Source organism: Onychostoma macrolepis, chromosome 12 (assembly GCF_012432095.1).
Source record: "Onychostoma macrolepis isolate SWU-2019 chromosome 12, ASM1243209v1, whole genome shotgun sequence".
NCBI classification, from domain to species: domain Eukaryota; kingdom Metazoa; phylum Chordata; class Actinopteri; order Cypriniformes; family Cyprinidae; genus Onychostoma; species Onychostoma macrolepis.
Window position 1 is genome coordinate 3108397 of NC_081166.1, and position 16678 is coordinate 3125074.

The window sequence follows — 16678 nt, forward strand, 5'->3', positions numbered from 1 at the left end:
TTACATTTGATCTTATTCTGTTTTACTCTGTAATTATTGACTCTAGTAGAATATGTTGTATCCTTGTTAGAGACATGAGCACCTGAATGAACGAGTAAATATAAAGTAAAGAGTCACCAGAATAATCAAATATCAGAAGAATACTAATTAGAAATAGACAAACAACCAATTTGCATTTCAACCTAAATTCGATGTTATAATAAAATGGAGTCAGATTAGATATTAAAATGGAGTCAGATTAGATATTAAAATGGAGTCAGATTTGAAGTTAACCTAGACTGAACAATTTTGCGCTGAAAAGGCCGAGCAGCAGGAAACCTTCACCCACGATTGGATACCGTCCTTGGACCAAATTTGTGGACCTTACACCAACAATGGCTTTCTCATTATATATTTATGCAACAACTGCTTGCTTTATAAAGACTTATGAAGTATTACAAGCCCCCGTTAATTTTGCATATAAATTATATATAGAAGTGGTTATACAATTTTCATCTAGTAAAATCTTCATAGCTCAGATATAACCGTTAATTTTCAGTTCACAGCTGGAGTGTGAAAAGAAGGGCTTTATGATTCATGAAAACTAGTAAATCCTCAAACTGTGAAGTTAACGTCTGCTCAAATGGCTTTCTAGAATGAGTTCAGATAAATCGGTCATGCAAATATCAGATATATCCAGATATAACCACATGACAAATCAGATCTCATATGTGTGCAGGCTGTTTAAACACAAGCAACAGTGTCCAATCAGTGCCAGACGCCTGGGAAAATAAAACTCAAAGCTGTTTGATAGTATAAATACGAGTCCAGCCAGGACAGACTATGATGAAGGTGACCCTCGTCTTCAAGCATTCAGCACCAGTCCTGTCGCTCTCAATGGAAGCTGTCTCTCATTGTTTCCAGTGTCTGGTCTTCCGTTAATGGAAATAAAAGGCCGGACTCATCTGTGTCAGGCTTCGTGTTGAGAAGAATTAGGGTCGTACCGCCTAGCAGACTGTTTCACCTGTTTGCTTTGAAGAGGGATGCTGATAAGCGTCTAATTGAATAAAAACACTTGACTTCCACAGCAAGACCGATATCTGCTTAACTGATGAAACATAGGAGCTTAATTCAGTCAGCAACAACACCAGGCACAGAAATGGCTGTATGTGTAGCAAATGGTGGATAAATGCTTTTTATAAATATTTTGTAGATCACTCACTTTGCTTTTCAGGGGAGAATAAAACCTGTTTCTGAATCTCAAAAATGACTCTCTTGCGTGTAAGCAGTTAGTTTGTATTGAGATTCTGAAAGAGGCTTAATTCAATGTCAACGTTCAGACACAGCGATCATTTCTGTCATATTAAACACTTCAGTGCCCACAGCGAGAGACTCAACGTATCCTTGGGTGACCTTAAACTGACCAAACAAAGAGAGCTCTGTCGCCTCGTGCATCAGTAGCTTCACTAAACAGAACAGGTTTCCTGAATAACCCACCTGTCTGTCATTGGTCAGGCAAACAGATAGTCCCGCCCCCAAACTCACGCTATTGGCTGAGTCAGTGTTATTACGTTGGGCTGGTCGAGAAACTAACTTTAAAAACAAGCCATTGTTCTTTTTAAAGAAAATAGCTTTAAAAGGAACTCATTTTATTACAATAAAAATACAATAAAATGTTTTATAAATAAAATAAAATGTAAAAATAAAAATGTTTATAAAAGTCCCACCACAAACCCAGAATCAGTGTTACTGTGTCGGCTGTTTGAGAAACTTTAAAAGCAAACCATTTCATTTCTGCGACATATTTTATATTAAATAAATAAAATAAAATAAAATAAAATGTTTAAATAAAAGAATGCATGTAAAATAAAATTAAATAAAATAGTGCAAGATAAGAAGGTATTAAGTGTGCATTAAACTTTATATTTATATCTGTAATGATGGATTTCAAGTCAATTTAATAAGTAGAAATGAAGGACTTGGTTTTATCCTGAATGTTAGTTTGCTACAATCCCTTAACTGTTGTTTAATGTTTATTTCATGACTTTAAAGACATCAGTAATGTTGAGAAAAGAAGTCTTTGCTTTGTCCCAAAGGTGATGTAAATTAACATGCAGTTTTGATTTGATATGCAATTATTATTATAATTTGTTTCTGCTGTAATCTCTGTAGGTTTGTGTTGTTGGACTCACCCTCTGACTGCTGTGAGAGCTGAAGACGGCTCCTGTAGTGTTCATCATCTCTGTAGGGTATGAAATGTTGTGACCGTGTCCGCAGGTTCCCTGGGTGACTTTAAGATGTTCTCCTCTATAAAGACGGTGTGTGTTTCCGTCTTCCATCGGCTCCAGTACATACACTTCATGTTCAAGTGAAATCAGTCCCCTGCAGAACGAAACAATGAACAGCATTCAGTTAACATCCGAATATGTTCATGTTACAATTAATATCCGTCCGTATTATAATTATGCATGCATCATGTAAACATAGCAAGAACTAACAATGAAATAGAACATTTATGTATTAGTTTACTGGGAATATGAGCAGTTAACTTGACGTGTAACTTTACCAATATTTTTTTTCTCTCTCTCATGTTTTCATAATTTTGCTGGAAAATGTCCAGCATTTATCATGAACACTGAAATATAGAAATGTATATAAAAATGTGGAGAAAAACAATATTTATTAAATATATAGCTTATCTATTTGGGGTCTGTTTTCTTGAACTATGCACAAAAAAAAAAAAAATCTATAAAAATAGTCTATGATATTTTGTAAAAAATGATAGTCTCAACAATCTATTTCTAGTTGCTTAGTAGAAAGCAAATACAATATTTTCTTAATTAAATTTCTAACATTTATGAACTACTTTTGTCAAATTTGACTATAACTTGACATGTAACATTACTGTCAGTTTTTCACATTTTTTCTCTTATATTTTCAAAATGTTGCTAGACAGTGAAACATACAAATTTTATCAATAAAAATAATACATACATTTTTACATTTTCACAATTTCATTCTGTCTTATCATGAACAGTGGTCTATTGTTTGGACTATGCACATATTGTACTAAAAATAAAAAAACAGTCTAAAACATTTGGTCAAAAAGTCTCACACAATCCATTTTTAAATGAGCATCTCTTGGAAATTGTTGCTAATCAGGAAGTAAATACAATACTTTCAAGCTTTTACGGTAAAAAAGCATAACAATAATACCTCCTGCTATGAATTAAATTTGTTGCATTCATGTGGAACCGCATCTGTACTCTATTATAATTATTGTGCTTGCAGTTTTCATGACCTCATATTAATTTAGAGACCGTGTGAAATAGTTGCACTTATTTGAACAGCACTTTTCCCAAAATGTGCTTTCAAATGCTGAGATGCACTGATAATTTATGATTATTGGGAACTGCAGACACAGAATAGGAGTGAGACAGAAGAAGCTTTTACAACATTAGCACAAAATGGCGAGAGAAACTCTTCTATGAGAGGAAGTGGTTTCTCGTTTTCCCACAAAATAAGACAGCGTGACGTTTTGGAAAGCGGCTTAGTTCAACATCCAAGCCACTGTTAGTCAGCAGACGATCCATTTTGTAGGATATTTGGCTAAATAAATCTTCCCTCGAGCTCTAATATTACAGCTCTGTGGTTCTTGGACTGGCGTCTGCAAACCTTTCTCACACTTTTGAGTCGTACGCTGAATTTAAGCGACATTCTCCTCAGCTGGGAAACGGCCAGCGCTTTGGGCTTTTCCAGAAGTTTCAAAACTACATTCTCCACCGCATGAGATCCTCGTGGAAACCCTGGACGCTGCCAAACTAAAGCAGCAGCAATTTGTTTTGGCCGCTTCAGTCGTAGGAGACCTGCTCGTGTCTGTCTGCCAGGCGGAGAAAGACAGGTTACTGCGGCACAAAAACTGAGTCAAGGTGAAATAAAGAGCTGAACAATAAGCGGCGTGACTCTGGGGACCGAGATGCTTTATCGCTGTCATAAATCCTGCGTGTCCGGGCCGCGCTCGTTCTCGCAGGTCCAGGTGTGAAAATCAACTTTATGCATCTCTCGTGGCGCATGATCAGTTAATATAAAGTTATTATGGTGACGCTCTGACAAGCTGTTATAGGACAATTCCTTTCCAGTTTTTTTAAAGCTGAATCGGATTCGTTTCATAATTGATGAGCTTTACAACATCGACACTGTAATTGAACTGAATGCAACTGAACTGACTCATTGTTTTCTGTAGAGCTACTTTAAAGCTGAATTAAGCTTGTTTCATAATTTGATGAACTTTGCACTATTATTGAACTAAACTGAATCAACACTAAATTGCACTGAGTTGAATAATGTCACTATTATATTCTATTGCTTTATAGTTGAATTGAGTTTGCTTTGTAATCGCTTCACACTGTTATTGAAGTAAACTGAATCAACTTAACTGAGTTGATCCGTACAGTCTAATATTTCAAATATGATATAGAAAAATGCCCAAAATTAAATTGTCTAAAATATATATATATATACATATATATATACACACACACACACACACACACACACATATATTTATATACATATATATACATTTATACATATACATAAATCTATAAATCTAAATCTATTATAAATCTCTAGTAGGCCATTCCATCCGCATTTGCATTTAGTCTAAATGTAGGCTACTGTAAGATTGGAAATGTATTTAATTTGTATCTGTATAGTATGAAGCGCTATAAAAATCAGTGTGACTTGACTTGTCCTCATGCAACATCACACTCTTCACTTTTGAAACTATCTGAATGTCCCTTCTCGGGTAATGAATCCAACCTAAGTGTGCTTTTTCATAATTAAAACATGAAGCGTATCGTGTCTCTGGAGGATGCTGAACTTCACACACTGTAATTAAAATGCCCTTTCCTCAGTGTACCATGGGAAGGTGGTGAGGTGAGGTTAATGTACAGATGTGACCGCTGACTCACCTGAGTCCTGTGCAGGTGCTGAGGCTGACCTCTGACCCTGGGTGACCCTCCACCTCGCCATGATAGTAGCAGTGAATCTGGGACACAGAAGACAGGAGGTTCAGATGTTTACATTAGAACATCGATGTATTTTAAAGTAAAGTCAGGGTAAATGATCAAATGGACTTATGCACACAAAAACACTTGCACTTCCTGCTGTTTTACATGTAATTGAATGAGACTGATTAAATATAATTTCTGTAAAAGAAAAAAAAACAGTTTCTGTATTTTCATTGTTTAAGAACGGTTTCATTGTTCACATTTTGCCGTTAAATAGCCTATTAACCCTGTGAAACTTTACATAATACGAATAATTTTTAAATTTGTTTAATGTGATTTTGTTAAGTTGTTAAGCACGAGCTGAAGGTGGATGTTTGTACAATTACACTAATGGCTTGTTTCCACCGAGCGGTACGGTACAGTTCGGGATTGAACACCCTGATCCAGCTTGTGTTTAGCAAATTTTCCAAATAGGCGCTATCTTTATAAATAAACCGAAGATTCAAGTTTTAAACAACTACATTCTCGCCTGAAAAACTCTTAAAACTACATTTCATGACAGAATAACAGTAATATTTTGAAAATTACGCGGGTTTTTGGGCAATGACGTTTCACAAGTCCACAAGAACAGACATATTGAGAAATGGCTATTGTCTGTGTGAAAATTTAAAATGATAAAATACACTGTTATTTTTTTTTGTGTTTGCTCACTCTGATGCAAATAAGCTCAACACTCACAGACAGCAGAGCGGAACGAGTGAAGGAGAAGCTTTATCCCCTATCACGCAAAAGTGACGATTCTAGCCAACCAATCAATGTTCTGCAGTGAGTTTAGCTCCACCCTTTTGGTACCCTTTGCTGTGCTAGTACCAAAAATGTGATATGGTACGGTTCGCTATTTTGGTACCATTCACAACTTCTGACAATTGAAACGGACATGATTGCGTACCGTACCGTACTGTACCGAACCTTACCGCTCGGTGGAAACAAGCCATAAAAGACCTTCTACTTGTAAAAATATATAAAGATCAAGCAGGTGACACAAGGCATGAAGCAGATTGTGTGCAACAGGTTTAACAGGTTTAAGTTCATATTGATCTTCAGGAGGTGCTTTTCTCACTCATTTTCTCAAAGGAAAACCATTTGTGAATAAAAAAAACCAAACAAAATAATTACAACATTACAGACTTGATTTGATTAGGGTCAAAAGATGTAGAAAATCTGACAAAAAAACAAAACAAAGCAAAAATCCGATTACTTTCATTCTTTTAAGACAATGGAATAAACTGCAATCAAATGAGGCACTGTGCATGACATGATCAAATCAGAAAGCATGGTAAATCTATTGACTGTATGGATCTGCTTCTGTATTCTGCTCACAGCGCATGTTGATTTCAGAGTTTCACTCCATCATGTAAATGCGTGTGTCGCTCCTGAAGTTTTGCCATGTGTTAGTATGCAGCGAGAGGCTCTTCAGGATAGAGTAGTTTGTCTGAGGAAGTGAGCAGCACTTGTCTGGTTTGGACTGGGAACGGCGCTGGCAGAGATTCTCTAGAGCTTCACAACGATCCTCTCCAAGACTCGCTCTGTCTACACAAACCACAGAAAGAAATACTGTCCTGTTTTCAGCACTGGCCCAGAGGTTTTACTCTCTCTTTCTTTCTTTAAAGACATTTCCAATTTTAGCCTTTTCCTGTTGGGTGTTTTCAGACTTTATCCAGTAACCACTGTGCAAAAATATCACAAAAACAACAAATAAAGCAATGATGCAGCTATTTCACTATGGTAAAAGGGTGTTGTTGGGCAAAAAAAAAAAAAACGAAAAAAAAAAAAACGTATTTTATACTTATCCATTTTTTTTTAATTAAATTTGTATTTAAATAAAAAATAAATATGATTAACTTATCATTTAGCCCATAGGTCACTAACAGGCAGACCGCGGTCCGGGTCTGGACCCAGAAGCCGTCCCATATGGACCCGGACCTACAGCCAAAACAGAAGGTTAAGATTTAAAGTAGTGATGGGTCGTTCTTCAACGATTCGTTCATTTTGAACGAATCTTTAATGTGACTCGGGAAGAACGAGTCGTCTCGAGGAATGATTCGTTCAGTCGTGCATGCGCAACATCCTATAGGTTCTGCACTGAATTAGTTCAGTTGTAAATTACAATGAATGGAACAAGTTTTCTTACACTTTGCATTTTTTACATCATTATGGTACAAGATAATGCCATTTAAATCAATGTGATAAACGAGTTAAATCAAAAGTAATCTAACAGTAATCCAAAAGTAATCTGATTGTTACCTGAAATGTGTGATGTAACGGATTACGTTACTGACTATTTAAACTAAACTGAGCTAGACAATGACATCTCTGAATTCAATAATGAAATGCCTTTAACTGAAAATTGAGTGTTTAATCTTATCATTATACATTACTGACACTCTATCCTCCAATTTGATACTGTTAAGTGCTTTGACACAATCTGTATTGTAAAAGCGCTATATAAATAAAGGTGACTTGACTACAATTTTTGTCATGTAATCTGGAATCAGTAACGGATTACAATTTGTAAGTAATCTACCCAGCTCTGTATATATATATATATATATATATATATATATATGTCGCTCATTAAGAAAGCTAAGTTTGTCATTTCTAAATATATTAATTCACAGCATTTTTATTTTATTCATTTTTTCCACCACCTGTATGTTATTCAATACAATTCTAAAATTAATTAATTAATTGAGAAATATGATAAATTTATCATTATTAAAAGTCATTATCTTTTACTTTCAATAAAATGTCTTTCATAATTTTTACTTTATTTATCCAGCAAGATCAGAGAGAATTTATACTTTTTCGTGTCAATATTGTTTTGATGAATATTTTCAGTAAACGGTAAAAGCTCGTTAGGAAAGCAAGTGTTGGTGTTTCTAAATCTGTTAATTTATGCCATTTTAATTTTATAATTTTTGTATTAATCTTTATGATATTCAATGTAAGTAAATAAATAAATAAATAATACCCAAAACCAATAATAACTATTATTAGTTAAACAATTTTTTACAAAAGTCTTTTTTTACTGTCAAAAATGTACTTTTTACTTACTACATTTTTACTTTCTTAATGTTTATGAAAGGCTTATTAAATTTAAGTCCAGTCAGAGCAAGCAAGAAATTTCCATTTTTTCTTGTCAATATTGTCTTGATTAATATTTCCAGTAAAGAGCTCATTAGGAAAGCTGTAGGCTGTTTTGATGTCTGCCGATCAATATAGTAACTTGCCTTTAATAAAGCATCTGCACTGTATCATGCTTTCAAATGCGGCTCGTCCACTCAGATTTTACAGCGAGAACTGTCTGCTTTCTAAAGCTCATTTTATTTCATATTCATCCCAGCACGCCAGTGACATTGGGGTTATTTAAAGAGCATGTCCTGCTGTAAACTACAGTCCTCCATATATCTCTGAGTCTCAGTCAAAGGAACATGAGGACATCCATCATAACACACAGCGCCCTGAGCTATGGTGTCCATCACAGCATTGTGTCCTGCCAGCCATCAGACAAAAAAAGACATTCCACTTCCATTAACAATGAAACACACAAAGCCACAGACCCGCCAGCTGAATTAAAATCATAACTATGATTTGAACAGACTAAACAAACAAGCATCTAGCAAATGAGTACATAAATGAATTCATGTAAATACATCAATGCAATTGCTTCACCCTACAATCAGACGCAGACTGAGAATATGCAGCATTATTATTAAGATCTTTCAGTATGCTCTGTCTGTACTGCTATTTGGTGAAAATATGCATAATTCTGTGAAATGGGATTTAACATGACACAACATTAAATAAACATAGTAATATCTGTAAGGCAAGAGCAACACTGATGTACTTTAACAAAGGTATTGTAAAGATTTTGTTCATAATAATAATTAAGGATAAATGTGATAAAATACATGTTCTGAATACATGTAGCTTATCAGTGATGTAAAGGCTAACAGATGGTGTGCGGTCAGCCTCAGGTCCAGTGTTAAATCACTTGGTCGCTTCATACTGTGGGCCACAGCGGAGACGTAATGAGTGAGATCATACAAAACGTCCCTTCAACTCCACACGTTTGTGCAGTTTATGCCATTTTTATTTGAATCATTTTCGTCCATTGCTTGTGTGTTTTTAAACCAACAAACAAACAACCAAACCTTCATTCACTTGTTTCTAAAAGCTTTCATTCACACCAATTTTATTTGATTAATTTTTAGCAATCACCTAAATGTTTTGAATATGGTTCTAAACAAACAAACAAACAAACAAACCTTCATTCATCTGCTTCTAAAAGTGTTCATTTACACCACTTTTAATTAATTTTAATACACACACATATATACATACATACATAATCCTCCATCCAACTCCATCTGTTTCTTGAGGTTATTGAGTAAGAACAGAACTAAATTTCTATTTTACTTGTCAACATTGTTTTGATTCATATTTCCAATTGCCAGCTTCATATGTAAGCTATTTGCGAAATAAAGCTGAATTTGGCCTTCACAAACTCCAGCAGAGCACATGCAGAGGTTTAACAACTAAAAACTCATCTCACGATCTAAAATGAGTTTGACACCTCTGCTCTAATTGCCGTAATATACTGACTATTTAAGCCCTTCTCAGGTGTTGGGCAGCGTCCGACTGGAGCTACAGGAGTCCATGAGCGAGTCCAAATGTTCCTCAGAGGAGTTCTGCTTCAGGATGAAATAACAGCAGTGCACATACAACCATAAAACAGACTTAATCAAAGGAGGAGGAGGTCTGGGAGAACAGACACACACTGACACACTCCTCAAGACTTTGTGGAACACAACTGAGTGAGTACACTCCGTCTGGGCCCTGGATCTCGTCAGATCGGCACAATTCATCCCATTTACAGCACAAAACATGCCGTTCTGTTGCCTGGTGCACAAATGTTTTGATGCAGCAAATACATCAATTACTGTAGAATTTGATCAGTGCTGTGAAACGTTGTTTTAGGGCCGGGTGTGCATGATAGATCACGCAATGGTAAGAATGAGTCAAGCACAGTAAGGCTGATATATGCAAGTGACTGCTTTACGTTATTTACGCATAACAATTATGAAACAATGTAAAAAAACAGAGCTGGATGCATCCCAGTCCCAGTTACAATATGGATCAAATTGATATTAAGAGGAGTTTGAGAAGTACAAGATGAAGTTTAGTTGCTGATGATGATCTAGGTCACGGTTTGATTCCCTTCAATGCTATATATGTCAGGATAAAAGCATCTGCCAATTGAAAATAAATAAATATTGCATTACAGTTCAGAATACTGTGACTTCACCTATCAATTTCCAAATAAAAAAATAATAATGAAAATTAAATAATCAAGAGAAATAGCGTAACTCTTCTGAACAATCTCCCAAAACATGCACAATAAAACTGGAATTTGTATGCATGTGAGAAACATCAATTTCTGCACTCAGGTTGACAGAGCATCTGTCTTATTCTGTGTTCCAACATCCCAAATCAGTTTCTGAAGCCCAAACTCAGCACTGCTCACTCTGATGACACCCAGGTCGAGGACTGCTGCTGTTTCTGGATGACCTGAACTCTCGTTTCCCATCCAAACAAAGCAGGGATGCATATTGCCTCACACTGCTGAGAAAAACTGCTGAATGAGCTGAAAAAGTCACAATGCTTTATGAAATCTCACCCTCCGGTGTTGTGAAACATCTAGTGCTTATCTGACCCTTACTGGAGCATGATGGGAATATTCTTTATTTGTTTCAACCCACATTTCTTAAAGTGTTTTGAGTGGCTTTAGACTGTTGCTATGCTGTTGCTGGCATGGCTCTGAGCAAAAAAATAATAATTAAAAAAAAATCATAAGTTTGATAACTAAAGTGAAACACGCGATTCAGGGAAAGTTACCAGCAAAAGCTCAATACAAAAGGTTCAATGTTTGTTTAAATTACAAACCCCAACCCTGAGCAACAGTAATGATATAATTGCCTTGCCTATTTTCTTTTGCTGGATTTCTGATAGCATGTGTTTTCTTTTCATAAAGTGTTCGGCTCAAATTGTCTGGCGAGGGAAACCGGCGGTCTGCTGGAGAGCAGATTGAGGAAGACAGGGTCAGTGAACCAGAGGTGCTCCTCAGAAGAGCCTTCAGGCCTCAATGTGTCTGTTACACTGACCAGTAATCTGAGCTGCAATCTAAACACTTAAAACATGCAAAGTTGCATCATGGGTGGCTTTTTGCTCTCTTGGTGGCCCTCATTTGACCACCTCTTCTCTAAAGCTTTTGACAGCAGTCGCCCCGAGGGCGGAGATCAGTGATAAAATGGGATTGTAACTGCAGGTTTGGTTTAGGTAAAATAGAAGGTCTCTAATGAGCTGATGCAGGACAGAACTGTAGGCTTTGCGTCCATCATGAGTTTAAAATATATGCTTTACATCACTGTGATGTCTCAAACACACACACACGCTATATATATATACTTGAAAATTGTAATCTGTTACTAATTCCAAATTACATGACAATAAGTTTTGTTAGTAACGGAATCCATTACACTACACATTTTAAAATAACAATCAAAATAAAACACTTACTAAAACCTTACACTTACTTTTATCTGCATTCATGTGACTATTAACCAATGCCACAGAACTGTAAACATGCAAACTTTAATTTATTACCTTAAAATCTCAGGGGGGAATTCAAATATATATGGGCGTTTCTTCAACTAGCGGCACTTTTAGCCTTGTGAAGTTGAATAAAAAAAACTTGTTAAAAAGTCACGTAACACAGTGTCATAAGTTTAAATAATTTGTCTAGTTTTAAGGTCTGTAAGAGGACAAACTTAGATTACAAGAGAAATTGTTAATATTTTACATTTTTCCGACCTGCAATGAACAAATGTCATTTCCACCACATCCCAATATACAGCTGTTATTTAAAAATAGAATAACTTATGCCACTCAAGAATTGTCTAAGATCATTTTTCTAACTAGTTTTCCCAGTTTTTACACAATGTACAATAATTATACATTTGTCAATGAGATAAATTAACTGCTCTAAGGACCAAATGCTGAACTGTACACCTGTCACACTCTGAAATTTAATATTGGTTTGGTTAAGAGCTTATTAGAAAATAAATAACTTGATTTTTATATTAAGTAGAGCATGATCTAAATTGTGGATACAGTTTTAATGTGTGATGAGAACTTTTTAAATATTTTTTAAAAATGTGTGGTGATGGAAATGACAGGGTGTTGTGGAAATGACAATGAATTAACGTGAATGTAGAGAAACAGCAGATATATTTATTAGAAAAAGTCTTAAACTCATCACACTCATTAAACTTAATTCACAAATTCATTAAACATATGAATTGTACTTTGTAACCATAAATGTCATTTCCACCACAGAGGCAATGTGGTGGAAATTACATTTCTGTAGTTTTTTTGTGAAAAAGTGGAAGATAGCTTCACTGATTAGCTTTGAATTAATACTTAGCATTTCATGTATGAAAAATACTCTTATTTAACTTAAAATTTTTAGCTTTTTAAAAACATCCTTGAAGGTACAGCATGTTTGGAAATGATGTAGAATAAATATATTAACTGATCAAGCAATATTTACCTCGATTTTTCTTCCATTTGTTGTTGATGAAAATTTAAATTCCTTCCATGTCCAACATGTGCTCTGATGTCACTGAACATTTCCATAGAAACCACCTAAACAATCTTTCACATAAACTTTTTAAAGGGACATTATGGTGTTGTGGTGGAAATGACACCAATACTGTACGACAGCTATATTTTGTATAAAAAGTAATATTGATAGTGGTCTCACATTAAATACTATAATGTTTTTGAATTATTTTACTAGTGCTTAATTCAGGAACGTTAATAGTTACCAGACAAGTCATATTTTTAAACTGTATTTTCATTGTTGAAGTTTAAAAGTCTGGGTGTGCGACAAGGAGAAAACAGTGATTTTGACACCTATAAGGAGGTTGAAAAGTATGAAAAAATCATAATGGAAAGGTAGTAAAAAGTTTTTAAGGTGGTTTTATTGTTAGTTTGACAAAGAAAGAGGAATTTGTCCAAAATTATATGTATTTTTAAAAATATGACCAAAGAACATAAAAGTGCCCATAGTCTAAGAATCACCCATATATATTAGGTGAAAGAGATTCAGCTAACAAATATTACTTTTGAAAGGAAAACTTAAAAGATGGAAAAATCAATAAAGGGAGAATCAATAAATTATGAATAATTTATTGCTATTGTGTGAATAATATGTAATCATGTAATCCAGAAAAGTAACTGTAGTCTGATTATGAGTATTTTAAAATGTAATTTAATCTAATTACAAGTACTTAATTTTTGGAATCTGATTATGTAATCCAGATTACATGTAATCAGTTACTACCCAGCTCTCTCTCTCAATACACACACACACACACTGCCTACAGTACATAGGTAGCTTGTTAGGTTTTGTAACAAATCCTATATTTTGTACCATTTCCACCTGTTTCGGGTCCTCAGAGCACATGAACCAATTAGTTTTCTGCAGAATAACGGGTTTGTTACAGGAGGTGCATGTTGCCATGTGTTTTGTAGGCGTTGGGTTAAATCTGGATGGAAGCAGTGGTTGTGATCTTACTGTGACATTCGGTGAGGTGGTGATGGCACTTCCATCCTCCAGGTAGTGTGTTTCTGTGTAGTGATTAGCAAACAGCCCTCTGCAACACAAACACACACAAAACTGAGTTACTTTCACTTATTTCTTTAATTTCCTACTCCAGTCATTTTATTTAGTCAACATTAAATAAACATTTTAGTAAGTGTTAGCAATTTGAACAACCCTTTAACCCTTTGTTTTAGCTTGTAACTAGTCCTGAATGATTTGTCAAATCATGTGCCTTGTAAAAGAAAAGATGTGGCGTTGCTTCACAAAAAGTTATCACACTTAAGATTTTTGCTTAAAGCACTCCAACAATGACATAGCATCAGTCTAAAAATCCTCAGAGAACCCTAGCAACAGCATAGCAACAGTCTAAAGCCACTCAGAGCACCACAGCAACAGCATAGAAACAGGCGAAAGCCACTTGGTACACCCTAGCAACTGCAGAACAACAGTCTAAAAACAATCAGTGCACCATAGCAACAATTTAGCAACACTCAAATCACCTCAGCAACGGCATAGCAACAGCTGAAAGCCCCTCAGAACACCGCAGCAACATTCTAAAAACAATCAACAGCATAGAAACACTCAGAGCACCTCAGCCAATGGCAGCCTAAAAATACTCAGAGCACCCTAGAAACTGCACAGCCACAGTCAAAAGCCACTCAAATCACCCTAGCAACTACATAGCAACAGTCTAAAGCCACTCAAGTCACCCTAGCAACTACATAGCAACAGTCTAAAGCCACTCAGCAACTGCATAGCAACGATCTAATGCCACCATATCTGACTGTGCCAAAACTCTTTTCACTAAAATGTAATTTTTCACTAAAAAAAACATTTGTTAGCTGACACAAAATTAAGCCCCGCCAACTTTCACTCAGATATTAAGTCACAGCAAGAGACAGCAGACGTTTGTCTGTGATGATGTGATGTGATGATGATGCAGGGAGTTTTACAGTGTTTTGTACTGTTCCTCTTTCTATATAATCTGATCAAACACGATCAGCTGCAAATGATCACAGATCAAAGACAGATCCCTCAGCTCGTGAAAGGATGCCCTCATTCTCTCTCTTCCTCTCTCTCCCCGCTGAGATAATGTTCCGATCAGACCATTACTGACATCTGCACCCATCTGCATCTGCTCCTCACGCAGCTGTGCTTTCTTAAGCAGAACCTGAACGTGACAAACTCATGAAGAGGATTACAGCACTGCTGAGTCACAGAATAACAACACACACAAACAGACTGAGTCTGGGTCACTTCATTCTGACCGTCCACTTCTCCAGGAAAAGATTGACTGATTGATATTTTTAAGGCGGGTTTATCTGAAATCATTGACATTATGCTAATAATCTGTTCAGATTGTGGTCTGCATGTAATTTATGTTGCAGAATAAAGTGCGAAAGTTATTCTTCCTACTGCATACCGCACATTATATACTTCAACTTCCAGGAGAAACTTGTCCATCTCTTCTCGACAAACTTAACTCTTTTTCAACTGAACCGGTATTCTCTTAAATCGAATTACGTGATCCTGGAGCCCACAGTGGGGCTTCATGTGGAAAAATCAATGAAAACCCTGCAGTGAATTAACAACAGAATCTGAAGGTTTCCAAGAAACTAGGAGCAAACACTTGCAGTTAAAAATAGCTTTTCGGATCTAAAGAAAAGCCCATAGCGGTGCATGGAGACAATCTGATCTGTACCGCACCATCAAAGAACTACAAAATGACAGTGAATGAATTGATTTTTAAAAGATTAGACAGATTAGACGAACCTATAATTGAATGTAAAACCCTAATGCATTGTTCTGACAGCAAGTAAATTAATTTCTGATTAATGTTTATTATAAAACCGATATATTCTGTCCTGGTTCCTATCCTGAACGCTAGAAATCTTTAGTAACATTATAAATGTCTTTACTGCCACTTTTGATCAATTTAATGCTTGCTGAATAAAAGTATTAATTTCTTTAAAAAAGAAAAAAAAGAAAAAAAGAAAGAAACCTTATTGACCCCCCACATTTTTGTATACATAACCAAGTTTACAATTATTAACTTTAGTTTAAGGAATAATTTAAGAAATTTTCTATCCTTTTAATCAGGGTTGGGGAGTAACTATCCATGTCACAACATTATGTAATTTATTTTCAAAATAAATGTAACTGTGATCAGTTACAGTTACTGAGAAAAAATGTGAAATTAAGTTAACTATTGCAAAGGGGGTTACATCTGAATATTTTCTGTAAAAAGCTAGAATATGTCTAATTTTTGCTTAGCCTGTTTTTGAAGTGCACATTGCTTCCTGCCATTTAAAGGTCTTTTAAAGCTGTCTGAGAGTTGATTAACAGTTGAAAACATTCATTAGAAACTAATCAAAACGTAATCAAATGTAATCAGTTACATTACTAAAGTAATTGAAATAGTTACAATAATAATTGCATTTTAAATAGGGTAACTTGTAATCTGTAACCTATTACATTTCTAAAGTAACCTTCCCTACACTGCTCTTAATACATGTACTTTAATAGCGTATTCACTTTTGGATTTACTTTATTTAATAGCGTTCATGTTTCCTATTATGCATTCATTGTTTTTTAAGTGATAAAAGGATTTGAATATAGGATTTTAAAGGAGTTGCAGGAACTCTTTTCATAATGCAACCCGACCTCTCGTCCCTTATTGCTTAATTATAATGGACGGCTGTTTAATTGGTCTCAACCCAGCACTGTTTCACATGGTAAATGGGATTAACAGCACATGTAACTACAAAACAGCATTTGGCAGGGGTTTAGTAGCATCTAAAAATCTAGGAAGGGATGAGAAGTCTTAAAATCTGCCGCTTGATCACAGACGTTCTGACAGATGTTGCTCTTCTAATGACACATGCAGCAGAAGCAGATTTACAAGCACAAACTCTTGAAGGAGCAGCAAACCGACGTCTGAACTACAATCGGAGGTCCA

The 16678-nt window shown here is 35.4% G+C and overlaps 1 protein-coding gene across 1 annotated transcript in view; it reads right to left on the reverse strand.

Annotated features, from left to right (window-relative positions):
* Positions 1-16678, reverse strand: part of LOC131550814 (disintegrin and metalloproteinase domain-containing protein 12) — a 112008-nt gene that overhangs the window by 41863 nt on the left and 53467 nt on the right. Inside the window, exons 4-6 of the mRNA XM_058793233.1 lie at positions 13693-13771; positions 4953-5029; positions 2172-2361 (exon numbers count right to left, since the gene is read on the reverse strand). Of these exons, the coding sequence (XP_058649216.1) occupies positions 2172-2361; positions 4953-5029; positions 13693-13771 (346 nt within the window). The remainder of the gene's footprint in view (positions 1-2171; positions 2362-4952; positions 5030-13692; positions 13772-16678) is intronic.